Source organism: Hipposideros armiger, unplaced genomic scaffold (assembly GCF_001890085.2).
Source record: "Hipposideros armiger isolate ML-2016 unplaced genomic scaffold, ASM189008v1 scaffold_29, whole genome shotgun sequence".
Classification (NCBI taxonomy): Eukaryota; Metazoa; Chordata; class Mammalia; order Chiroptera; family Hipposideridae; genus Hipposideros; species Hipposideros armiger.
The window spans coordinates 4,142,721-4,168,800 of record NW_017731379.1 but is presented as its reverse complement, the minus strand read 5'-3'; the positions used below and the strand labels follow the sequence as shown (position 1 = coordinate 4,168,800).

Below are 26,080 nucleotides of genomic sequence, written 5' to 3'. Positions count from 1 at the left end.
ACTTGCCTGTTACCAACGCCAATGAGCTCTGGGGCCACCACAGGCCCAACCCTCCCTGGCCGTGGCAGTCAGGGCCAGTCAGGTCCTTGTGCTGTTGGACTACTGTGGAAAGGACAGCCTGATGAATACTCTGGCCCTAGCTTCAGGGCTGGCACCTTGTGATTGCCTCTCTTTTTAAGCTCAATAGGTGGAAAGATGGTCAGGTGAAGGTGGGTCTCTCATGAAACCTGGCTGGAACCTTTGATGACAAGTTCTTGATTTTGTTCCCCTCTATCCTCCCAATTCTGGACCTAAAGTGAAGAGCAGGAAGGAGCCAAGAGTGGGGGGAGGGGGGCAGGGGTGTTGAGCAGAAAGGGGAATAATGCTAGCCCTAGTCCCCCGCTTCCCTGAGACCCCAGAGAGGCCTGGGAGAATGGAAGGAAACCCACTGAGCCAGGTGTGGTTTGGGGTGAAGTTTAATGTAACAGCCGCAGAAGAGCTGAGTTCACACAAAAACAGGCCTTCCCATCCAATCATGCAGCAGGAGCTGGGGCAGCTTCTGGGGCCCCTGCCCCCTTCACATGCACCCCATCCAACCCTGGCACCTGAGTTGAGACCTGATTTAATCTTCAGTTCCCTTCACCTGGTCAGGTGGGCGTATTAGGAGAAGGGGGACCGGAATCATACTAGGTTCTGTAGGCTGAGTAGATGGCCCTGCATAGGGTGGCTGAAGCCAGTCCCTCCTGCCTGGGAACCTGCAGGGTGAGAAATCACATGGAAGTGAGGCATGCCAGAAGGTCAGGAGGCCTGAGTACTACCAGTGGGGGCTGCCAGACAAGCAGCAGCGTTTCCCCATTTCCGCTGAATTGGAGACATTGATGTGCTGGGCACAGCCTCCACCCCCAGCCAAAGCACTGTTTCGGTCAAAAGGGGACAGGGACAAAAGGGTGCCACGAGGGCTGCCTGTGTGCACTGCCCATGGCATGGCTTCCTGGGGATGAGTCCAGAGCTCTAGGAAGAGTGAGCCCCTCTGAACCCACCCTCGGGCACGTGGATGAGGCAAAGATGGAGAGCCAGGAGTTCTCTCCAATAACGAGGGAACCGGCTAGCAGCTTAGAGTCAAGAGTCCTCCCTGGCTCAACCCTTTCCCTCCAGGGGGTGCAAAACAGCTGTGGCCTCCTCCAGTAAGGGAAAGTGGTGGGTGTAGGGCTGGACTTGCCAGCTGAGCTTGCAGGACAATCTGGTTATTCATCTGCTCACAGCCAGGGCAACTCTTTGAGTATGTGGGGGGAGGGGGAGGATAAGAGAGGCCAGATAAGCTGGCCCCATGGCGGCTGCCACTGGAGCTCAGGTTATCAGAGAGGCCTTGGGCCTGGCCCCTGGCTAATTGGGGCGGTTATAGACCCTGCCACAGACTGTAATCAGCTGGAAGTGAGAGCTGGGCCCCAAGGTGGGGACCTTACTGCCCAGTGGCCCTGGAACTGCCAGTCTCCTATCCTCTAGAGATAACACCCAGGGCAATCTCTTCCTCACCCCCAGCAGACCTCCATGATTGCATCACTTAGGACGCCATCAGAACATGCATCTAATTGTGGCCTGACCCTGTGACCTTGAGATAGCCATGAGACCTCCCTGATTCTCACAGCACTACCTGCTCAACAGGCAAATTAACTATGGACTTGCACTCAATTTGATGAAGGAAAAAATATCTTCAAGGTTTGCGAGGAGGCAGATAGGAGCTGGGGTGGTAGCTCAAGGAGGGAGGGTACTCTCTGGGATTGATTTGAAAAAGGGCCAAGCGGTCCCAAGGCAAATTCAGATGCACAAACCCTAGTGGCAGCTCTTCTGGAAGCAAGCAGAGGTCAGAGCAGGCAGCTGCCAGTCTGGGATTGGGAATGGTTTCTCAGTGCTGATTGTTCTGATCTTCCCAGATCAGAGAATCTCTCCACTAGAAGGTACCTAAGAGAGCACTGTTCGGTCCTAATTTTTCAGAGAAGACTATGCCCCAGAAAAGGCCAGGGCCTTGCCCACAGTCACGAAGTCACACAGCTAATCTGCTGACGCCTATCTGCTCCTTGCTGCCTCACGTGCCCTGGCTGGTTCCCTTTTAAAGCCCGATTCTGCGCTGACCTGCCTTTCCTGTGCCCCCACAATCCAAGAATCCACTCACCCCCATCCCTTAAGAACGTCCAGGTCCTGTCTCTGACTGACACTGAAGCTGTTCCCTTGTCCCTCTGTAACTGGGAAGGCAGCCCCCTCCTGCAGACCTAAAGCTGGAAACTCTAGGAACAAAGGGAGAGAGCATCTTCTATGTCTTGTATTCAAAGCAAGAGGCCAGCCTGAGGGTGGGGACTTGGGAGTCTCAGTGTTGTTGCCTTGCTGTAAGAACAGAGGTAGCTAGCTGGACAGCAATGACATCAGCACCTTCTAAGGGGTGGATTTGGCCTTGCTCTCTTCTAAGATCCCTGGGTCCCACCTCAGCTCTGCCACTGGTAGCTGTGTGGCCTCCGGTAAATTACTGCACTTCTAAGTTTCAGGGTCCTCGTCTGTATGGGAGGGGGCAGGGAGCCCGCCCTGCGGATAGGAGCCTTAAGGCTGAAGCGGTCAAAGAGGAAGCTGCAGGGCGAAAGGGCAAAAGGTTGGTACGAGGCCCGGAGGCTGATCGGACAGGCCAGGTAGCTCGACCGTGGGAAGACGGAGGGCGGGTGCGGCGCAGTTGGATCCCGGGTTGTGGTGCGCTGCCCGCGAAGCTGCTCCAGGGAATCCCGGCCCGCTCCCTGCGAAAGCGTTTCCGAAAGCGAATCTAGAGCCTAGGGAGAGCACCGTGCAGGCCAGCCCCGCCCTCTCTCGCAGGTGGGCTGGTCCTAGGGGTCCTTCCTGCGTTTTGTCCCCGCTCTCAAGCCGCATGTCAGCATTGTCTGTTCACACTGGCGCTGTCCCAGACACCCACACTCGTGATCTCACACCTGTGCAGGTCCACGCACACGCAGGTTTACAGATGTGCACCTCACTTTTGCTGATCCCCCAGGTCCCAACCGGACTGCTGCGACCCGCGGACCTTGTCTCCAGAGCAGCGAATAGTCTGGAGCTCCCAGGGTTACGGGATCCCCAAAACTCTGGGGAAGTCTTCCAAAGTCCAGCAGGGACACATCCTCCGTTGCTGACTCAGGTGGAGAGCAATGCCCCTCGAGGGCCAGGTCTGTCCCGGGCCAGAACGGCCAGGCTGGGGTCTCGCCTTCACATCAGCCTAGAAGACTGGGGACTGGGCTACACAGGCCGTGGCTGTCCAGGCACTAACCCGGACCTAACCAGAAGAAGTGGCCCCGCCGCTCTTTCCGGCTCAAGGCCGGGCCACAAAGCGGTCAGGAAAAGGTCGTGCCTTCTGCGGTCCCCGCGCCTCCCGCGCCAACCCAGCCACTTGCCCCTACCCTGCACGGGGTAATTGGGTTGGGAAGGAGGCGACGGGCGGGCGGCGATTCCAGAGAGACTACGCGCCTGTCAGCCGCAATTTGTCTAACTGGACCGGACAGGCCGGGCCGCTGCGGGCCGGGGTCATCGAGGCCGCGGCCCCCACCCCAGCCAGACCCGGGACCGCGGGGGAGCCGGGCTCCGCCGCTAAACGGGGCTGGCTGGCTGGCGCCAAGGCTCCGGGAGGCGCGGGTCCGGCAGGGAAGCCAGGAATGGGAAGCAACTGTCTTTCCGCCGTAGTCTCCCACCCTCCCTCCCTACACACACACACACACACACACACACACACACACACACACACACACACACACACACCACGCCAAGACTCGGACGGAAGCGCCCAGTGTCACCCTCCACTGCTGGTCACATGTATAGGGCCACACACGCCACCCGAGCTTAGTCAGGGCACACTCATATAGGACTATGCACTTAGTACCAGTCTCATGCCAGCACCCCAGACGCACGTCCCCTCTGCCCCACGACCATACATCCCCAAACCTCCATGCAGGCTCACGCAGATCCACGCTCAGTCACACAGACCAAAGACCCAGGCAGGGTCCAACCGGGGAAGGTCCCAGCAGTGGCCCTTGACCCCGCAAAAGGTATAGGGCCAAAGACCGACCGGCAGCCCAGCCAGGCTCCGAACCGCGGCACCACCCCGCCCATGCCCGTGCCGGATTTCCTTATTGCGGGAAGCGCGGAACATACTGAGCGCGTGCAATGGACCGGGGGCCGGGAGGCCCGCGCCCTCCCGACGCCGCGGCCCAGGAGGGCCTGGGAGAGGGAGGGGCGGCTGTGCGCGCGTCCCCCGCCCGTCTGCTGGGCCGGGCCGATGCGAAGTGACAGGGGCCGGAGCTTTGTTGTGGAGCCTCGGCCGCCTGGCGCCAGCTGCCCCCGCCCGTGCCCTCCCCCTCCAGCCCTGGGCCGCTCGCAAGGCGCCCCCCGGGGCCTCTTAAAGAGACACGCACTCTCAGCCCCGCGGACCCCCCAGAGGCGCCTGTTCCGGGGAAGGGGAAGAGGGATAGACCCAGGTGGGGGAGGGGCCGACCAGGAGCTAGGCGTCTCACGGCGCCGCTCTGGGGCTGCCTGGCCCTTTCCCGCGCGGGTTTTCGATGAGCTAAGGATATTCCTCGCTGAAGAGTTTGGCTGGGGGGTACATTCAGAATTTTGAGAGTGGCTGTTGTAGGAGGACCTCAGGTTGGTTGCCAGGCGATGGGACAGGGCAGACGGTGGCGACCCAGCCTAGAAAGAGCTTGTGGCCGCCGGAGGGCAGGTCCGTAGCCCAGTTCCTGTGGCCAGGTGGGTTTGTGGTCCCCAAATGCAGCCGCTGCACCGTCGCCACCCGGTTTCTTGGCCTAACAACGCAGGCCAGCATTTATCAAATTTTCTGGGACTTGAACCCCTGGACCAGCTACGGACCTTCCGTAGGAAAATGTCCAAATTGCACACACTTAGGTATACACCCATTCTTACAAGTACGAAAGTACGTGTACACACACGACTTTGCAAATGTATTCATGGATTTCCAGGCCCATGTCCCGATTCTCAGCTAAGGAGCGCTGCCCTAGCTATTATCTGGTCACCTCATCGACTGCACAAACCTGTCCACACACGTCCCTCCCTGAGGGGCCACATCCCGCTTAAGACGGAGCCAGCAGAACTTTGCCTGTGCGAAGCTGCAACGGATCCTACCCCGGCTGCGTAGACTGCACAGCGCGGAGTTGAAGATTCGTTCTAGACAGGAAGCACTAAATGAGGAGCAACCCAGCCAAGAGCAAGGTCGTGAAGAAAAACCCTGTGGGGGAGGCGCCCATTTGAGTGCCGGGTAGAGGAGTTACAAGAGCGCTGTGGTCGGATAGGAAAAATAGAAAAAAGGTCGCGGAGGCCAAACCGCTCCGGCCAGTCCCGAACTGCCCCGGGCGATCAGGCTTTACATGCCAAGTCAGAGTGTGCAGTGACAAGATGCCCTGAGACTGGATGTGCGCAGCGATGGGCAGGGTTGCCTAGGTCACTGTTGGACGTGGGCTGTACGCTCCCACCACGCGGGCACAAGGCCCGCGCCCGCCAAACTCACCCGAACTTGTATTGGTTTTGCGGACAGGAGTGTCACCCATGTCAAGCGCGTGGTCCGTCTTGTCCTTTGGAACGCGACCGCCAGGAATCAATCTGAGTGTTGGCGCCCGAGCCCGATTCAAGGCAGGTGTGTGGTCGCTTCACTTTCTTGGAGCACGCCTTAAGTTGCCGCCCCCGCGGAGCACAGGGCACCACAACACTGGGCGCAACACACACACACACACACACACACACACACACACACACNACACACACACACACACACACACACACACACACACACACACACACCACGGGTGGGAGGGGGATACTGGGGCTGCAGGAGAACGAAGACTGCGAAGAGTGGGGAAGAGTGGGTGGGGGGTTTCAACCACAGGTGCGCACAAACATTCCGACCCCCACACTCGTTACTTGGCACTATTAAACTTGGGAGGTGTGCGCTTGAGAGAGTCGGAAACTCTAGGAAAGTGGCACAGAGTGGAGAGAGGATGCCGGTGTTTAGGATGAGAGAGACTTGTGTCTCCGGTACCGGATGCGGCGAAAATTCGTTGGGCTGCAGGTCAAGAATCTGGGGACCGGGATCGGCCGGTAAGGTGCCGCCCTGTGCTCGGTGGAAGGTACACTCCCTTCCTAGCCAAGAGGATTCGCTCTCCTGGCCATCCGAGGGCTCAGGGCTGTGTCGACGCAGACAGATATTGGGCTGAGTCCAGAACTTGCCCGGAACTCCAGGTTCCTCCTGAGTCTTCCTGTGAGGGAATGCACAGGCTGGGGGGTCCCCGCGTTTCCCGAGTGCAAGGCCGCTTACCACTCCCACCCACGCCGGCTCTGCCACCGCTCCACTCACCAGCTCCCGCCACCTGGGCTCCGCTCCGCGACCTCCGCCGCCCGCGCCTCCCGATTCGCCCGCCCACCGGCCTCTCTTTCCAGCACCCGCAGCCTCCCTCCGGAGTGCAGGGGCCCCGGGCAGCGCTGCAGCCGGGAGCGGGGTCGAAGGCCAAGCTGGGGCGCGGGCCAGAGCGGCCAGGCTGCCGTGCGCGGGAGAAGGAGGGCGCCCCCTCTCCTCTCGGGGCCGTGTCAATGCTTTGCACTAGGGGCCGTCGTGTGGCTGGGGTCCTTCCCCGGGGCGCTGAGACCCGGGCGCCCCCCGCCTCAGGCCCTTTCGGCGGGTAGTGTCGGCCCACCGCGTTTTCCCGACCCAGCACCGCAGCCTCAGGCGCGGGCGCGAGGTGGGGGCCGGGGCAGGGGGAGGGGTCTCAAGGCCCGCTGGTCCGTCATTGGTTAATATTTTATTCTGTTGACATGTTTTCTTACTGCTGAGGCTTCCGACACCTTCTCCCCGGCCCCCCCTCCCGGCCAGAGCTTGGCCGGAGCTGTCAAAACCCCGCCCCCGGAGACCCACAATTGGTCCAAAAAGCGTAAAATCAGCAATCAAGGGGGGCCTGGCTCGTTAGCGCAGGGGATCCGAGCAGGGCAGGACATGTGAGATAGTCACAGTTTTCCAGAGATCACGACAAGATCTAACCAGTCGCGCGTGGTCCCCGGCGCCGGAGCGGGCCAGCCCAGCCCAGCCCAGCCCCGCGCAGAGCCCCCGCCACCCCCGCGCTTAGAGCCCCGCGCCCCTCGCCGTGAGCCGGACGGGGAGCCGGGAGGAGCTGCCGCTGCGCTTGCGACCCGGGCCGCCCTTCCTCCGCGCGCGCTGCCGCCCGGGCCGGGGGTCCGAGCCGCGCGCCCCCGGCCCCGGCCCCCGGGCGCCTGGGCCGGATGTCCCGATGAGAGAGCCGGCGCTGGCGGCCAGCGCCATGGCTTACCATCCGTTCCACGCGCCACGGCCGGCCGACTTCCCCATGTCCGCTTTCCTGGCGGCGGCGCAGCCCTCCTTCTTCCCGGCGCTCGCACTGCCGCCCGGCGCGTTGGCCAAGCCACTGCCGGACCCGGGCCTGGCGGGGGCTGCGGCCGCGGCGGCGGCAGCAGCCGCGGCAGCCGAGGCAGGGCTGCACGTCTCGGCACTCGGCCCGCACCCTCCCGCCGCGCATCTGCGCTCGCTTAAGAGCCTGGAGCCCGAGGACGAGGTGGAGGACGACCCCAAGGTGACGCTGGAGGCCAAGGAGCTATGGGACCAGTTCCACAAGCTGGGCACCGAAATGGTCATCACGAAGTCCGGGAGGTAGGACGGTCGACTGGCCGGAGGGCTCGCTGGCGGGCGGGCTGCGGGACCCGACAGCACCCACCAGCGCCGAGTCCGCGGCTCGCGGCTCCCAGTTCCGGCCCGGAGCCACGCTTAGCTTCCACAGACAACCAAATGACTTTTCAAATTTGGCACCGAGAGATTTTTTAAAAACCTAAAACATCAAAATCTCCCGAATGAAGTAAAACGAAAACATGCTTTTAAAGAATAGTTCTAGCCGTTCTGAATCCCAAAGGCGAGGAGGCCCCGCCTGGTCTCGAGGTCTGTGCTGCAACTTCTTACCCTCGCGGCCTTGCTTTTCCTGCCTCCGGGTCTGGCTTGGTGCTCAGGGGAGATGCAGCGTCTCCCGGATCCTTCTCCGACCCGGGAGCCCAGAATGGGACTCGCACCCTGCTAGACCCAGGCTGGCCCGCTGGTTCCTGCCGGTCGCTCGGTTCCTGGCAGCGAGCGTGGAGCCGGCCCAGCTACAGCCCGACCCGTTTAGGAGCCTCCTCCGGGCCTAGGAGCAAGGAGCCCCGAACACACACGCCGCCCCAGGCCTTAAAGCCAGAAGGTTTTTTATAAAACCACAGCCCCCAACCCCTCCACACTTTGACTCAGCCACCGAGAATCCAGGCCTCAGGCTCACCCTCTTCACCCGAACTTCAGGGTCAGCGTCCTTGTCCAGCACTGTAACCCAGTTCCTCAAACATCCTCTGAATTTATTTCTGGGAGCTTCATGCCCAAATGGGTAAATCCCCTAAACGAATTTCGAGGAGATTCGAGAGAAGTGAGTGTACTTCTAGAGGGCTTTGATTTCTTTCCTGGACATGGGCTTTCATCTCAGACGAGGGCTAAAAAGGGTCACCAGATCTGAGCATAGGGCCAATCGGAATCCTTATAATAAGAGAGGGTCTGACAGACAGAAATGGGATCTCCCACGAGTAACAAACACAGGTTGGGTCTCCCAGGAAGTAAACAGGGGACAGAACAGTGACATCAGGGGAAAACAGATGCAGAAGCCCCAGGCAGTGGTGTGTGCTGGGGGAGAGGAGTCCTCCGACATAGAGCTGGGTCCCATGGCGTCTTCCACTTTCCCTTCTCGCAGGCGGATGTTTCCTCCCTTCAAGGTGCGAGTCAGCGGCCTGGACAAGAAGGCCAAATACATCCTGCTGATGGACATTGTGGCCGCTGATGATTGCCGATATAAATTCCACAACTCACGCTGGATGGTGGCTGGCAAGGCTGACCCAGAGATGCCCAAACGCATGTACATCCACCCGGACAGCCCGGCCACGGGAGAGCAGTGGATGGCCAAGCCGGTGGCCTTCCACAAGCTGAAGCTGACCAACAACATCTCGGACAAGCACGGCTTCGTGAGTGCGGGCTGGGCCTGGGGCTGGGGGTGGGAGTCCCGCACCTGGCACTGCATCCCCCGGTGGGAGAGTGAGGCAGGTTTCCCCAGAGCGGAGTGCTGGATGAACCCCCAGAGTGCCCCTGCCCAGGTCACTGCCCTGTGGCCTATGCCAGCTGGGCACCAGCCCAGAGAGCTCTGCTCTGCAAGCCTGGGGAATGGCGGGGTCCCGGCTAGTAAGTTCAGGCTGCTCACAATCTCGGCTTGGGTCAGGCGTTTGCAAAACCGTTCCTAGCATCCAGTGACAGGCAGGTGCCCCTGGGACCCCATTGTGCGGCCACTGGTCCTTAGGTGCTGAGCTTAGAGAACCTACCCACTACCTCAGCTTGTCCTTACCCTTCCCCAAGACCCGTGTCCCCATCCCTCTTCCCAAACGATGAAATTTAAAAATTAAATCAGCACCCTCCACATCTTTTCTGAGAACCCCTTCTCTCCTCCCACAGACATATGCCTGACCAGAAGGAGGGAATTGGGGGGTAATCTTGGTTTCCTCCTGAGCCCCAGCGAACGGGAGGGGGGAGTTCATGGGGCAAAAAGGACTGCCCATTCTGAGGTAGGGCAGTCAGTGAGCCCCCTGAAGGTCCCAATCTTATCTTTGTAGGGTTACTAGGGGCTTAGCAATTAGCCCAAGAGGAGAGGTTAACAGTGGAATTGTAGGGGGTTTATTTTGTTTTATTTCTGTTTTCAACTGGGGTAAATGTTTTTAAATGGAAATAGATTGTGATAAAGAAAATTGAGAGGAAAAAAATAGAAGAAAAAGAATTATAGGTGAGAAAAAGAGCAGGGAAGACAGGAGAAACATAGCAAAGGGTTGGGAATTAGGGAAGGCAGAGCTGTGACAGAGACAGATGGAAAGAGGCCGGATCCCCAGAGAGTAGAAATGCTTGGGTCAAAGGCTTGGGGGCTGCCGGCTGACCCGCACGCCCTCTCCGCAGACCATCCTGAACTCCATGCACAAGTACCAACCGCGCTTCCACATCGTGCGAGCCAACGACATCCTGAAGCTGCCCTACAGCACCTTCCGCACCTACGTGTTCCCGGAGACCGACTTCATCGCGGTCACTGCCTACCAGAACGACAAGGTGCGCTGGGCGGGCAGCGGGACTAGCCCCCGCACCGACGCCTCCACACACGTGCAGGCTCCAACCCTCCACTCACACATGCCTGCAGTCCCCCACCCACCCACCCCGCGCCCTCACAGCCCACTCCCAAGCACCAAGTCTCTCATCTGTAAGCGCAGCACCCACCGAAATCCCCCAAGGCTTCCTCCCAAGTCCGCGACACGAACACACACGCTCGCGGGGGCGCGCAACATCTGGGAGCTCGTTAGGGTGGGGATGTTTACTTAGCAATTAGCAGAGATTCCGGGCCCGCGCTGACATTTTTACATTTTATTCGTTTATTTCTTGGCTTAGGGATGGGAATTTAAATGAAGAGAGGGCGCCCAAGGCAATCTGCCCAGGCTTTCCCGATGCTAGGAACCCAGGGCCCAGTTTTCACTCTCCCTGAGGAGCCCAAGGCTGGGGCAGGCGACACAGCGCCCCAGTGCACCTCCTTCTGGGCCAGCCCAGGCCCCGGACCTCTTGGGAGATGCTTAGAGATTTTTCCTTGAAGCCAAAGGGTTTTTTTTCTGTCTGCTGCCCTTGTACACCCTCTCTCTAGAGGGGCAAAGCATCGCCCCCACTAGGCCTGTGCGTACCACTCTCCCGTGAATTTTGTGTCTGTATGAACCGATGTGTGCTCGCGGGTACACCATTTGGTGCACTATTTGGGGCGCCCTGGATACGTGTGGAGACGTGTTTATTCGTTTGTTTTGTGGGCACTTGTTTTATCTGTGTACTTGCGTGTGCACGGGCCCGTGAGTGTGATTTGCCTTTCATGTGTCTACGGACCTGCGTGTGCTCTGCTGTCTGTGCGTGCCTGCTCAGGTGCCGGGTTTGTTTAACTTCAGTGGCCGCCTGGGCCTGTGTGCATGCTTGGGCAGATTTCGACTCTGTGCACAGCTTTGAGCCTGTGTATGTAAGCTGAGTGATTCTGCCTCGAATAAAGATTTTGGAGGAGAAGAGACGCTGTCGCTTAATGCGAGACCCGCCCGCGGGCTCTCCTCGCCTTTGGGCTCGGTTCGGCCCATCCCAGGCGGGCGGGTACCAAGTAGACACTCGGATGCTCACCCCTGGGCGGGCAGCGGCTTACCTCGGGGTGCCTCAGGCCAGGCTGGATGAGCTGCATCCTGATCTGGCGCCGCCCCCTCGGTCCCCGCAGATCACACAGCTGAAGATAGACAACAACCCGTTTGCCAAGGGCTTCCGGGACACCGGGAACGGCAGGCGGGAGAAAAGGTGAGGGGTGCGCCGGACCACCCAGCGGCGGGTGCCTGAGGGAGCCGGACGTGGAAGTGGGTGCGCTCCCCTCTGACCCTCTCTCTCCCTCCGCTCACCCCTAGGAAGCAACTGACGCTGCCCTCTCTGCGCTTGTATGAAGAGCACTGCAAACCCGAGCGCGACGGCGCGGAGTCGGACGCCTCATCTTGTGACCCTCCTCCCGCGCGGGAACCGCCACCCTCCCCGGGGGCAGCGCCTAGTCCCTTGCGCCAGCACCGGACCAGAGGTGGGGTGTCGGTCGGTCGGACCGGGGGTGCGGGAAAGGGGATAGAGAAGGGTCTCCTGAGGACTCCGGGCTAGCTAGCTCTTTGCTCAGCGTCAGGCTAACCTTACGGCCTGGGGGAAGCGTCAGCAGTGTGTCTGGGATGGGGCTTCCAACCCGGGAATCCCCTGTAAGGGCGGTCCCTGGTAGCCAGAAGATCCGGCTGGACTCCGAGCTAGGTCCCTGGCACTGTGTGACTCTGGCAGTAAAGGAAACTCTACAGGGCTCAATTTCTCCCATTGTAAACAAGGGGGCTCGGATTAGGTGACCTGCCACTGCTCCTTGCCCGACGAGGATCTAGAAGCCTCCGACTTGGCCTCCCTGAGAGCAGGCCTTTCCAGGTCTCTCGGACCTGGCACTAACATCGGGAGAGCCTTCGCAGCCTGTCTCTTCCCGGGCCCCTGTAATCCCGCGCGTCCTCTCTCCCCACAGCCGAGGAGAAGTCGTGCGCCGCCGACAGCGACCCAGAGCCCGAGAGGCTGAACGAGGAGCGCGCGGGGCCGGCGCTGGGTCGCAGCCCGGCCCTGGACGGCAGCAGTCCCCCTCGCTTGACCGAACCTGAGCGCGCCCGGGAGCGACGCAGCCCGGAAAGGGGCAAGGAGCCAGCCGAGAGCGGCGGGGAGGGACCGTTTGGCCTGCGGAGCCTAGAGAAGGAGCGCGCCGAAGCCAGGCGGAAGGACGAGGGGCGCAAGGAGGCCGGCGAGGGCAAGGAGCCTAACCTGGCACCGCTGGTGGTGCAGACAGACAGTGCATCCCCCCTGGGCGCCGGCCACCTGCCGGGACTGGCTTTCTCGGGCCACTTGCACGGGCAGCAGTTCTTCGGGCCGCTGGGAGCTGGCCAGCCTCTCTTTCTGCACCCGGGACAGTTCGCCATGGGCCCCGGAGCCTTCTCCGCCATGGGCATGGGTCACCTGCTGGCTTCGGTGGCGGGCGGCGGCGGCAATGGCGGAGGTGGTGGGCCGGGGACCGCCACCGGGCTGGACGCAGGTGGGCTGGGCCCCACGGCCAGTGCGGCAAGCTCCGCCGCACCCTTCCCGTTCCACCTCTCCCAGCACATGCTGGCATCTCAGGTAAGACCTGTGTTCTGGTGGCAGCACGATGGAGGCAGGAGGAGCGATGTGGGTGGCTGAGGTGGGCACAGGGCTTAAGGGTGCCATAGGCGCTCCAAGAGTCTATCTGGCAAGGACTCAGCCCTGGAGAGACCCGATGAACACTCTCTGACATTTAGGTTCAGGGAGACTAAGACTATAGGCCCAGGGTCTGTCCAGGGCGCTGCTTCTGACTCCTGTGTGACCTTGGGCAAATAAGTCCCTGAACCTCTCTGGGCCTGTTTCCTTCCCCATAACCACAGCTAGAGTGAGACACCCATTAGATTCTTCCTGCTCTGATAGACTGGGGATGCCCCTGGCTTTTGTGAAGTCCACTTACCTGGCCTCACAAACAAAGACCCTCAGTGTCAATCCCTGAAAGGCCAAGGTAGCTGGACAAAGGGAGTAGGACATTTTGCACTATTTTCTGGACAACTAACCACCAAAATGACCCTCCTCCAGGTTCCTTTTTCAGGCCCTCCAGGAAGTCCTCTGACCTGACCAAGGACAGAGCTTGGTTCCTTCCCCCACCTTGGGTCTCCTAACTCCTCCCAGACACATGTCAGGGAAGAGGGGCTCAGTGGCCTAGGCCTAGGTTGAAATTCTGAGCTTCCAGGGAAGAGTTTATGAAACTGTGGCCAGCAGAAAAATAAGGAGATCCAATGGGGGGAGAGGCCTCTTTGGTTGCTTGGGTGGAATATTCCCTGTGGAAAGATTTGGAATCTCTTCATTCATTTTCTTCCCTCTGAGGTTTTTGGCAAATTGAACCCTTGAGATCTTATCTTACGGGAAGCAAAATAGGAGTTCAGGTCTAAGAAGGCTCCTTTGGTTCAGAAGCAAATATTTTTAAAGTGGGGGAGGGGTTCTGAAATGAGTTTTAAACAGAGCTCAGTGGGGGTGGGGGTGGAGTGAGTGTTCAAGGCACAGACATCACATATCTGGGGCTCTGAGCTGGCAAAGAGGCCTCTGGAAAATGGAGTTCATGGCCTGGCAGTTGAACCTGCACCCTTGATTCTGTGTGTATGTGAATGCCTCTTCCCCAGACAAATTCTGGTGATAAGCATGGGAATCACAGAGGTCATGGGGAAGTCACGGCTTCTACACACAGTCTGGTCAACAGATGCAAGGCCAGGGTGAGAGTACCCAGAACTCTGGAGGCATCACTTGGTATACTGCTAGTGGTTAAGTTTCTAAGCCAGGGTAGCCCCCCCTGGCCATCAGGTAGAGCCAAATCCTGGGAGACCTGACGCCTCCCTCCTTCTCCCTACTTGAGATGCCAGGTCTGAATGCCCAGTAGGGCTTGACCTTCTAGGAAGGATATTTTCTCATTTCTGACTAAGCTACTTCTTTTCTTTCTCCCAGCCTGAGCCAGGCCTGAGTCTCCCTAGCAGCCCGGCATAGTCAACTCCTTGCCTCCTCCCCATACCCACATACTCTGGGGAGCGAGCCATTATTTCAAAGGTCAGATAATCCAAAAGTCTGGCCTCATGGACTCAGGCGGTGTTTATCCGGGGTTTCCTGGCTACTGTGCTCTCCACAGGCAAAGACTGCATTCCTTCCTCAGCTGCCACTGAGGTGCAGCCAGGAGTTCTTTATAGAGTAATTCAGGCCAGCTTATAAATTGGTTGGCATCTGTGCCCTTCTCCTGGCCCAGGCAGGAGACTTCCAAGCAGGTGAGCAGACAGAGGGAGAATTTCCGAAGCTCCTCCCCCTACCTGTGCTTCCTTGGCCCTTTGGGGCACCTGCAGATAGAAGGGCTGGGGAGGACACTGTTCTAAGTGAGCAGAAACTCCAAAGATAGCCAAAACTGTCTGCTTGCCACCTGCCCTACACCTGCCCTGTTTCCTCCCTCTAGGCCTATGCTCATGCTAGGTCGGCCATCTGGAATGTCCTCTCTCTGACTCATGCTGGCATGGAGCTTGATGGCTTCAGGCCTTTGTGTCAACCTGATGTGAGCTTCCCTTCTAACTGGGTTTGGCCATAGGCATAATGTGTTGCTTGGGGTTATATATATGTGAACTCTGGTCTTACATTCCTAAACAGTTAGTGCAAGGATTCCCAGTCGTAGCACCACTCCCAGCACCCAGCTCATCCTCAGGAACACCTCAGGCAGGATGCCTAACCTTTTTGTCTTGTTCTGTTTCTTCCAGGGAATCCCAATGCCCACTTTCGGAGGCCTCTTCCCCTACCCCTACACCTACATGGCAGCCGCTGCGGCAGCCGCCTCCGCTTTGCCAGCCACCAGTGCTGCGGCTGCGGCAGCCGCCGCTGCCGGCTCCCTCTCCAGGAGCCCCTTTCTGGGCAGTGCCCGGCCTCGCCTGCGTTTCAGCCCCTACCAGATCCCGGTCACCATTCCACCTAGCACTAGCATCCTCACCACTGGGCTGGCGGCGGAGGGTTCCAAGGCTGCAGGCGGCAATAGCCGAGAGCCCAGTCCTCTGCCTGAGCTGGCTCTCCGTAAAGTGGGAGCCTCTTCCCGTGGTGCCCTGTCGCCCAGCGGCTCAGCCAAAGAGGCGGCCAGTGAACTGCAGAGCATCCAGAGACTGGTGAGTGGGCTGGAGAGCCAGCGAGCCCTCTCCCCAGGCAGAGAGTCGCCCAAGTGAGGGGGCTGCCCAGCTGCTCCGCTGCCATGCAGGCCTCCTGGGCTGCCTGCCCCTGCTGCTTGGGACCTGTACAGCACAGAATGGGTATTTATTTAAATAAAGGAGCGAAAGTGGGCTGCAGCAGCCGGAATAGAGCCCCGATCAGCCAGCCAGTGGGGCCCAGGACTCTTTCCTGGGCCTCACAAGGAATCCGGCGGCCGGAAACTCAGTCGCTTTGGAGACACTGGACTCAGTCCAGATCTGCTCCAGCGTCATGGTGGCATCGTCCGGGGGCCTCTTCGGGTCCTCCAGCGCTGTGGGGAGGCCTCATCCTGGACCAGAGGTCTCTTCGTGAGCCAGAAGGTGCAGGAGTCAGGGGTGGGAGCTTCGGAGGGAGCCCCCGAGCCCCTAGCCTACTGCCCGGACCGCTTGAGAATCTGGGATGAGGGATGCTGGGATCAGTGAAGATTGAAGTCAGTGTAGACTTGAGCTGGGAGGGATCTGTTCTTTTAGTCCTCCCACTTCTTCCCCCCTGGGTCAGCGGAGGGAGTGGCACTTCTGCCTTTAGTCCCCAGGGAAAAAAAGATATTTATGAAATAAATGGTAATTTGTGTAAATAAGCTTTAAGATTCCCAGAATATGCAAATTGGTATTAATTTATTCAAAGGTGTACATGGCTGTGTACATAATATTTAGAGATTAACTCATAGCATTTAAATTTTTTCATTTTACATGAGCATCTATATTGTACAGGGCTGGGAGCGGGGGATTCCTTGGCTGCAGGAGAAGGCCCCGACCTCGGGAGGAGCTCCCACCCCGCCAGCCCCTCGGCCCCTCAGCCCGGGCTTCGCTCGTCTGGCCCGCGGGCTCCACCTCAGGTTTTCACTTTTCGCTTCGGAGCGAGACGAAACGACAAAAAACGAGAGAAAACAATAAAACGCTACAATGCGAAGTGAACGGCGCTGTGCGCTCTGTGGGCCGCGCGGGGCTGGGGCGCAGCAAACGCGCAAGGAGGGACTGGAGGCGGGGATAAAAGGTTGGGCGCCCCCCCCCACTCGACCGCTGCAGCACCCCGGGGGCGGCAGTGGGGCTACGGCAGCGCGCGGAGCTGCGAGGCCGGGCGGCGCCGGCGCGGGCCGCGGGCTGGGCTAAGAAGGCGCCGAGCCGCCTCCGGCCTCACGAGCCCCCAGCGCTCCCAAGCGCGGGCAGCGTCCTAGGCCGGGGGCCGGGCTCCCTCTGCTGGCCACTCACCTCTGTCCGCCGCTCCAGCCACTCCCAAGGACTCCGGGTTCTCTTTCTGGGACACCCTAGTGGAAACGCATCCCCTTTTAGCGCCTCTGGGTAGGTGGGGCTAGTAAGATGGGTGATCCCTGCTCCCTCTCCCTTCTGAGGAGAGGTATGGCCGTGGTCCCCCAAATGCCACAGACCCTAGAATCCATTTCCACCTCTGCCTCCTGAGCCTCAAAAAGAAACATTTTCTTCGTGTCAGGACTGTTGACTAGAGTGGCAAAGTCTAGCCTGAAAGTTCTGTGTAACTCATCTAAATCTCTCTTGAGAGTGTGGGGAGGGTGGGTCAACAGGCTATTCCTTCTCTGCTTCAGTTTCCCCCTGTATAATAATAATAGGCTCTGCTGAGGATCTCTCTGAGAGTCCCACCGTGTCAATCTCCGTTAGGCCCGCCCTTCCCCAAGGGCCACTCCTGCAAGGACAACCGCCTCCAAGCCCCATCGTGTGAGCTGGCCAGGGCGCATCTTCTCTCCTCTTCATCCAACCAACAGATGTCTGCAGCCCCAAATCCTAGCAGTGGGAAGGGGTGGGTGGGAGACAAGCGGTCACTCCTTCAACCCACCCGTAGGCCTCTCCGTCACTGAGCCCCCCACCTTCTTCCCAGTTTCCTCTTCTTTAAGCCTTGGGGATCCGTGACTCTCTGGCTGAGCAGTGTGTCCACCTTGGGGCTGGGGCGGGGGAGCAGTAGGTACTGGTCCCCGACTTACTAGAGGCCCCAGCGATGGTGAGTTGGAGAAAGGGTGAAGGTGGAATTGACAGTATCCGGGCCTCCGAGCGCCCAGGACACCTTCGTGGGCCGACACATTTGCAAGGAAAGAGAACCATGTCCACTTCTTCCAGGGAGGGAGCTGGTCCCTGGCCACTCTGAATTCAGCGAGGGTCTCGGCCGGCGGCCGGCGAACGAGTGAGAGGACGCAGAAAACTGTTCCAGCCCCCAGAGGGTGGGCTCCACCTTCTCTGCTTCTGACCTTCCGTAGGGCAGGACAGAGAAGGGGAAGTCCAAGAACCAGGTGGAGCAAAGAGGCCCTTTACTCAGCTCAAATAGAATTCCCTGTGGGCAGTATATTTATTCGACGTCGCTTTGGGCTAAAAACGCCTCTAATATTCGAAGAGCAAGAGAGCGTTCGCTTCCTTCCATTTTCTCCCTGTCAGCACGTCTAGGAAGGGGAGTTGGGAAGAGGCTGCGGGTTCACAGCAGCCGACGGAGCGGGCCGCTGACACCAGGGGGCAGCACTGAATTGGAGCGGCGGGAGGGGCCGCGGGCACTGAGGGGAACCCGAGGAGGGTCAGGCAGGGCAGGGCGGCGGCGTTGCCGCCACATTCTTGTCGCGTCCTTGCAGCAGCGCCCTGGTGGGCTGGAGTTATACGCAGGGCGTCGAGAGGCCCCGGGTCCCGAGTGCAGTTAGGAGAGTCGACATCCACTTCCCCCCCCCCCCTGCCTCCCGCCGCGCACGTCCCTTCCTGGAGTCGCCCTCCTAGAGCTCCGCCGGGTCCCAGCTGCGAGCTTGAGTTCGGCTGCGGGAACCGCGCGGCCGGCGGTAGGGCCTTGTCCCAGACAAAAGCCAGGCCACTCCCTGGCCCAATTAAGCCACCGGCCTTCCAGTCCTCATTGTTCCCGGGGTCGCCAATTAGCCCAGGCGCTCGCGTCCCGTCGCTCCAGTGCCCCAAGGTCTCCTTAACCCTTCAGGGCCTAGTACCGGGGGCCCTAGACGACAGAATCGCCAGTGCTCGCGGACGTGTGTGGAAGGCATGTTTGGGGGTGATGGGGATTGAGGGGTCGCTGAGGCTTGTTGGTGACTTGGTGTGTTGCTGCGGAGCCCTGTGCTTTGGGACTGTGCGTTTTGAGAGGGAATTGTGCGTGTCGGTGTGAGATTGTGACTGTGATTCACAAGGGAGCTTGGAGAATGGAGGTGTGGGTGTGGGGGCTCCGTGAGACCCCTAGCGGTTAGGCAGCATGGATTTCGAGACCTAGGGTACTTCATTTCCTCTGTGGTTAATCTGAGTGTTCCAATCCGTCAAGCCAACCCCCACCCCACCAAGTGGTGCTGCAGAGAAAATATTAAGCGTTATTGGCCCTGCCCTGCCCTACCGAAGGGTGCAGAACTGGGGCTCACCTCCCCAGCGAATCGTCAACGCCCGCTCAGGGCACCCCTTGGAGCCAGAGGGGCGCGTTCAGCCTGGTGACACCCAGGACACCCACAGGTGAACTCCCCAGCTCGACGCCCCCGCCCAATTTCCCGCGTATAGGACGGTAAAAAGAACCTGGATGATACCGAGTTTTAAACTCTGAGCCTTCCTTCTTGTCCTGCTTTGGGATGTACCCCAAATCTAATTTCACTTCGTCCCCTCCTTGGCGGCCCTAGATCCCAAAATCCAGAGCACCTGCCCGGCAGGCAGGGTCTGGCGAGGGGCTGAGCGTTCCATACTCTAGGGACTGGGTAGCAGAGGGGAGACCCAGGCGCGCCGGGGGGTAGGGGCAAAGGAAAAGGAGTCTGAACTCTAGGTCCTCTCTGGACACGCTCCCAGGGAGAGTCCTCAGGAGTGCAGCCTAGTCACCCCTCATTAAATGCGTTGATGCCCCTGTTTGAACGCTCCTGGGACTCTGATTTGTCCTGGGAGCTCTTTTTGGGCTCTCTGGAGGCGCAGATCCGCTCGCCGCACCCGCACTTTCTCTTTAAGCACCGGGTTCCCAGAGCCAATGGCCGTAGCTCTTTTCCCGGCCCCTCTTTTTAGGGACCTTCCGCAGCTACCAGCCAGGAGCTTAACCTAGAGCTGGCCCTGTCCGCAGCAACTCCTCACGTACCCACTAGATGGCGCTCCAGGCCAGGGGCGCGGCGGCGGTGGCTGGACAGCCAGCCCCGGGCAAGAGCCGGAGATGGACAGAGCCCCACAGCGAGATGGACAGCGAGACAAAGCCACAGACTGACCTAGATCCAGGCCCAGGGACCTCACAGGCAGTCAAGGGACCGAAGCGCTCCGCTGAGCCCGAATGGGGCTGGCTTTAGACGGGACCGCAGACGCGAGCGCCCGAGGCTCGGGGTGGAGGGGTTCCTCCTTTCTTGCGTCCGCCCTGCGGTGCCAACTACCGTCCCTGAGAGGCCCGGGCTGCAGACATAAACCGGCCGCTTTTGGTATGCCCAGCTGGGCTGGGGCCCTCGCGATTCCTCTCGAGGCAGGGAGTCCGCCTGACTCCGGCCTTCCTGGCCTCTCAGAAGCGAGGCTATGGACTTGGATACGCCGCCGCGCGCCTGCGGGGCCGCCTTGACGGTGCCGGTGTGGGGGGAGTAGGAGGTTGAGGAAGGTTGGGCGGGACTCAGGGCTCCACCGGCCAGGCTCCACCAGGCTCCTGCCTCCAGCTCTTCACTTCCCCCACTCTTGTCTTCAAGGTCGAGGGGAGAGGGCGTGCAGGATGGACCCCCCCCTCTTACCCCCAGAGCAAGCCCTGCTGGCGCTGCTAACCTGGGGTTCAGGTGCCAGAAGCCTGGGGAAACTTTGGGTCTGCGTCGTTGCAGTGGGAGGTGGTGGGAATGGGGAAGGCACAGCGGTCAGCCTGAGAACCTCTCTCTTGGGTTAAAAGCCACCAAGGTCTGGGTCAGGTTTGAATGAGGATCAGGGGGTGTGAGGCCCCGGTGGCCTGTGGCCAGTTTGATTCCGAGGCTGGGCTTGGAAGCCTGATTCCAGCTGACCCCTAAGGTTCCTAGGTGAGCTCCGGCACTCTTAGAGATGGGGTCTCCGTTATTATTAACTAAAGGAACACAGCTAGAAAGCAGCCCAGCCCACACCAGCTGGCAGTCATTTCCACCGCCACACAGTCACCAGATTGTTGTGTGACCCCAGCCAGGTGTCTTCCCTGCATGAGGTTTCCTGCTCTTTTCCCTTCAACGTACACATAACACAGGGCAGGATAAAACCTTTGGTAATTTAGTCGTTCTCTACATATCCATCTACTGTTGAAGCACAGGTTGAGCTCTGCCTCTGGCTGTGTGACCTTGGACAATGTAACTGTCTTCTTCTCTGGGCCCCAGAATCCTCATCCTGAAAATAAGTGGTTTGGACTAAAATCAAGTTGATCTGTGAGTGACCAGTTGACCTTGGTCCAGTTCCCAGTGATCCCCCCGCCTCAGCTTCGTCAGGTAAGAAGCAGGGACGCTCACTATCCATTTAATATTTGAGGAACTTAAGCCTGGGGGATAGGCAGGGTCATCCACAGACACAGGGTCTTATCGCTGAGATTCTTGCAGTGAAGGCAGGGCTGGTGGCCAGGACAAATTCACAGTTAGGAAATCACATTCCAGGTCCTGAAATCCTTAGGGAACTGGCTGGCTCCAGCTGCCTCTGCTCCTTGTGGGATGGGCTTATCCCCTCACCCCAGCAGCACAGGCTGTTGACTGTGACTTCTTCCCAAAGAGAGAAGGGGATACTGATAGAGGACATTCAGGACCCCCTGTGTAAGGGTGCCCCCCCCCCAGACCTGGAGTACCCGATGGACTAATTTCTTACCTATGTGGGAGGCTTTGTGGTGTTCAAAGCACTTTCACATGTGGACTGTTCCTGAACCTTCCCTGGCAGGATGTTGCTTATGAACCCCCACTTCACAGATGATGACACTGAGGTTCAGAGAAATGAAGTGACGTGCCTCAGGCCATCCAGTAAATAAAGGAAGAGCTCTTTCACAACCCCATGGGCCTGGTCCTTGGAAACGTTAGCTGATGAAGTGTTGATGGATGAGAGTCAGCCTCATGGCTGGGAAAGGGCAAAGGGGCTGGCAAGTGTCCTTTGTGGTCCAGCCAGGAGGCATGTCCATGGAAGAAGCAGCCTGACTCAGCCCAAGTCCGGGAGAACAGGGGAAGGGTGGTCCCCATAGTCTTGTCAGCCCAGCAGGGCCTGCCAGGGACCCATGGGGGGAGGGGCTTGTCCTGCGTAAAACAGTAGCAGGGGTGTAGACGGGTTACCTGAGATGTCACACGGCAGGTGCTTAGCTCAGGCACAGCTCATGTTTGCCCTCCTTATTATTGATTTCCATCCCGAAGAGAACCTGATATCTTCTGTGGCACCTTCCCCTCTGCCTGACTGGAAGAGCTGTGGAACACGCACTGTGTTCTTAACACTGGGCATAGATTTCCTTATATAATTCTCAGCACTGGTTAGTAAGATGATCCCCGTCTTACAGAGGAGAAAACCAAGGCTCAGACCTGCTCAAGGTCATAAAGTTGTTAAGAAGCAGGTCACAGGCCACACGAAGTTCTGGCCAACCCCACGCCCGTGTTTTTTCCTGGCTCCCTAAGAGTCCCTGCTCCACAGTCCCAGGGCTTCCTAGTTTCAAGGGGCAGTTGACCCAAGCTCCCTGTGGTGGGCTCTTGTAGAACTGAATCTTATTTAGCCCTGGACTGGCTGGTCGGCTGCTTCACTCTGCCCCAACTTGTGTCTTACTGCCCTCTCAGAGGGGCTGCCCACAACTGTTCCAGTGTACCCATGGCAGTTTGGGTTTTAGTATTGATATCTCATGTTCTGAGAAAACCCTTAGTTCTGAACAAGTCACCCAGCAGGTCGCCCCACCACTCACACACAGATTCACCCACATACACACAGGCATGCACACACATGGAGACCCATACACAACATGCGTACACACACCTACATAAAGACACACAAATATACACATATATGGAACTCCCCATACACAGAGACACCCTCACTTAACAACCACACACAGACAAACACACATACAAACACAAACACAGAGACGTGCACATACAGAGAAACACTCAAACACACAAATGCACGCAGGCACGCACAGACACACCTACGAGCATGTACCTACTACACAGACACATGCATGCAAACAAACAGAGATATGCCTACACGAAGACACTTGGTGGGGGTGGTTTTCCATGGAGAAACCAGCTCCCCAGCCTCTCTGAAGGTCCCCTTCCCCCCAGTTTGCTGGGGCCAAGCCCTTTTCTACCCCACTCCTCTGCATGGCCACATCTCCTCTGGGAGGGGATTTATTTGTTTAAGGTCTCTGTCTCCTAGGAGACTGCTGGCTTCTTCAAGGTGGGGCTTGGTGTCTGTTTTACTTATTGCTGGGTGCCCAGACCTAAAACTGCTTAACACATGGTAGAGGTACAAAAAGGATTTACTGAATGAATGAATGTTGCTCCCTCCAGAAGCAGGGCCCACATCTGGTCCCTCCAGGATGTTTGCCCAAGCCCTGGACCGGAAGCCTGTGCGTGCTCCAAGTCCACTTGGAGTCAGCCACAGAGAGCCCCCGAGGACCAAGGGGGCTCAACGAACAGGGCCTCCTCTCTCTCCTGAGGAACGGAGACCCAGGGAAGGCAAATGTCTTGCTTGAGGACTTGACTCTGCAGGAGAAGTGTCCAGGCTTCTAGGGTCTGAATGTTTGTGTCCGCCCCAAAATTCATGTTGAAACCTAAGCCCCAAGGTGATAGTATTAGGAGGTAGGACCTTTGGGAGGTGCAAGATCATGAGGACAGAGCCCTCACGCATGGGATTTAGCTGTTACAAAGAGACCCCTTCCTCTTTCCACCACGTGAGCATCCAAGGAGACATCATCTGTGATCTGGAAGAAAGAGGGTCCTTATCCGACCCTCCTGACACCCTGATCTCGGACTTTCAGCCTCCACAACTGTGAGAAATAAATGACTGTCGTTTATAAGGTTCCCAGTCTGCGATACTTTGTTATAGCAGCTCGAATGGACTAAGGGTCATCCACAACCGGGCCCTCCTCGCCCTCAAACCCTGCTGTGCAGCGATGCTGGGTGAGTCTGTTCTCTGGGGGCTCTGCTGTCCTCTGGCCCCTCAACCTTTACTGCCACTGAGCCCTGCCTTGAGCAACAACCTCTCCCTCTCCTCCAACTCCAGGGCAAACCTCTCCACAGGGGACCACTGGAAGCCTCCCAGCGCATCTGCCCACCTACCTTTCCTGCCAGCTAGGACCTTCCTGAAATGCAGGCGAGATAGGGTCTCTGATTTAAAGCCCCCCAAAGGCTTTCCATGCTCTTTAGCTTGGCTGTGGGGCCTGTATGAGTTGCTGTCTACTCCCCCACCCCAGGGCTCCACCCCCACTGTCTACCTGCCCAGGTGTTTTGGTTAATCTTGCTGACCTTGCCTCGGGCCTTCTCACATGCACAGGCTCTTCCCTCTGTCTGCAGCCTCTTCCGGACCTTCCTTCAAAACTCAGCCCGTTGGCCCCTTCTCCAGGAAGCTTCCCCTCAGCCTTCTCTCTTCCGAGGCACCCATGCACATGGATTTGTACTTCGCATTCAATGAATGTGCGACTTGGGCAATTTACTTGACCCCTCCCTCATCACTTCTTCGAAATGGAGATAACAGTACCTCATGGGGTTGTTTGAGGATTAAGTGAGATGCTGTTTTTAACAGTTCCTGGCTCAGTGAACGCTGGTTTCCTGCCCCTCCTGAAGAGCCCTTGCCCATTTGGAGGAACCTAGAGGAGCCTGAGGATTGGGGCATGGGGGGCCATCTGGGGCAGGGCAAATTCTCCTCCTCCCTGAGCAGAAGCCAGGGTTGAGCCCACCAGAGCTGGGTGACTCTTCCTGCCCTGGAGGCCAGCACAGGCCTGTGGGACCCTGCCATCTGGGGTGACAGGCTTCCAAGTCCCTGAGCTTGGTGAATCTGGCCTAGAGGTGGAGGTTTAGGCTAAGGGGTAGCCCAAGGGGCCTGTGTGTTGGGGTGTCTGCTGCTGAGGACAGAGCCCCCACAGGTGACTGAACTGCTGCAGAGAAATCCTGAGGGCAATGAACCTCAGTGCACATGCCCACTGATGGGGCCTCCTCTCTCTTCTGAGGAACCCAGGCCCAGGGAGGAGGCACCTCCTGCTGGATGGTGGGTTACAGGTGACTTGGATCAGTGCCGTCTCTGAGCTGCGGCAGTGACTCCTTCCTACCACTAGGTGGGGATCTGGAGTCGTCCAGCCCTGGAGTTTGGGGCTTGGGCTTTCTTCTGGAGCCCCTTTCCCTTCAGCCTCAGGCCTGTTTCAGGTCAGGGGTTCCCAGGCTGCCTGGCTGCCGCCTCTGAGGGGCGGGGGGAACCACGTCTGTTCTTTGTGCTTCCATTCTAATTTATAGCTAGGTCCTGCTGCCAGGCAATGACGCTGAATGAAGTGAATAAGAGCTCCGACTCCGTGCAGCCACAGATACCTGAGTTAGAATCCCAGCTGCATCTCTAGCTCTGTGGCTTTGACCCCTTGAACCTCAAGTGTCCTCAACCCTCAAGTAGACTCATGTCTACTTAATCTACAAAGGGCAAGAGGACATGTGGCGTCCTGACAACCATGATGCGTGCAGAGAATGAGAAGTGTTCTGATCACTGACAGTCAGGTAGGACAAGCTGACCCGGGAAGAAATGCTGAGCATGGGCCATTCCCCATCTGTCCCATCCAACACTCCTCTGGAGCTCCTTGCGTTCAGGGCTCTGTGGGGTTCCAGGGAAGCACAGCCTCGTCCCCTCTCTCAGGTTTCCCACAAACAGGGGTTTGAACATGGCAGGGCTGCTTATCCTCCAAGAGCGGGCAAACCCCACATTCCTTCTGCCTGGAATATCCTTTTGGTCCTCCTCTCCTGTCTCTCTCAATGCTTCATTATTTTCTAAGGCCCCAGTCAAAAGTCCTTTACTTCATCATGCCTTATCTGGTTCCTCCTCCCTCCAATCCTGGGCTCCAGCAAGTCCTGGTGTGTCCCTCTCTGCTGGCAGCGACTCGTGGATCAGGGAGGTTTGGCTGGGTTTAGGCACAGAGGAGATGCTTAATGTACATATGGGAAGGTTGCCTGAAGATAAGGAAAACTTCACAGAGAGCGGACTTGAAAAGATGGGAGGATATTTCAAAGGCCCAGGGGCAGGGTATTGGGGTTGTAGGGGGGCGGGCACCATTTCCAGCTCAGGAAGAGTTGCAAGCTCTGCTCAGGGAACGCAGCTCTGAGAGGAAGGCAGCTCCAGGACGGTGGAGGTGGCTGGGAGACCCGGCAGGTCAGGAGAGGAACTGACTCATTAGAGGACCCTCTCAGAGCCCTCAAATCCAAAACCTACAGCTTGTCTGGCCACATGGTGAAGGCAGGGCCTGGGACTAGTCCAGCCTCTTTCTGGGGGTCATGACCCCATCCCCATGCCATCCCTACCCCTCAAAGCCCCATCTCCTGTGGACAACCTTAGGGGTAATCAATACAGCCAAACCCTGGGATGGAGCTGGGAGCACAGGTGGTTCTCTATGAGCCCTACTGGGGGCAGTTTTTTTTATAAAGATTTTTATTGGGGAATTGGGGGATGGGAACAGAGAAGTTGCTGTCCTTTTGTTCTTCAGTCTAGTTGTGGAGGACATTGCTTCACTGGCCCAAGTTGGCACCATCAT

At 58.4% G+C, this 26,080-nt stretch overlaps 2 protein-coding genes across 2 annotated transcripts; one reads left to right on the top strand and one right to left on the bottom strand.

Moving 5' to 3' along the window:
* Positions 1 to 439: 439 nt before the first annotated feature.
* Positions 440 to 6,999, bottom strand: LOC109379744 (translation initiation factor IF-2-like). Its single transcript, XM_019636607.1, has 4 exons — positions 6,960 to 6,999; positions 6,365 to 6,772; positions 2,150 to 2,261; positions 440 to 734 (listed from the first exon to the last, which is right to left on the bottom strand). The coding sequence occupies exons 1-4, from the start codon at positions 6,997 to 6,999 to the stop codon at positions 602 to 604; spliced, it is 693 nt and encodes a 230-aa protein (XP_019492152.1). The 3' UTR covers positions 440 to 601.
* Positions 6,862 to 16,363, top strand: TBX2 (T-box transcription factor 2). Its single transcript, XM_019636674.1, has 7 exons — positions 6,862 to 7,684; positions 8,793 to 9,060; positions 10,034 to 10,180; positions 11,361 to 11,437; positions 11,542 to 11,705; positions 12,174 to 12,811; positions 14,980 to 16,363. Exons 1-7 carry the CDS (start codon positions 7,290 to 7,292, stop codon positions 15,430 to 15,432), a joined length of 2,142 nt encoding a protein of 713 aa, XP_019492219.1. The 5' UTR covers positions 6,862 to 7,289; the 3' UTR covers positions 15,433 to 16,363.
* The last annotated feature ends 9,717 nt before the right edge of the window (positions 16,364 to 26,080 follow it).

Coding starts and splice junctions, on each gene's coding strand:
- LOC109379744 (XM_019636607.1), bottom strand. CDS start 6,999: ATGTCCTGCCCTGCTCGGATCCCCTGCGCTAACGAGCCAG. Junction 6,773..6,959: donor CCCCTGCGCTAACGAGCCAG/GCCCCCCTTGAT, acceptor GCGGGCCTTGAG/ACCCCTCCCCCTGCCCCGGC. Junction 2,262..6,364: donor AGCCCAGGTGGCGGGAGCTG/GTGAGTGGAGCG, acceptor CTTTGTTCCTAG/AGTTTCCAGCTTTAGGTCTG.
- TBX2 (XM_019636674.1), top strand. CDS start 7,290: ATGAGAGAGCCGGCGCTGGCGGCCAGCGCCATGGCTTACCATCCGTTC. Junction 7,685..8,792: donor GTCATCACGAAGTCCGGGAG/GTAGGACGGTCG, acceptor CCCTTCTCGCAG/GCGGATGTTTCCTCCCTTCA. Junction 9,061..10,033: donor TCTCGGACAAGCACGGCTTC/GTGAGTGCGGGC, acceptor CCCTCTCCGCAG/ACCATCCTGAACTCCATGCA.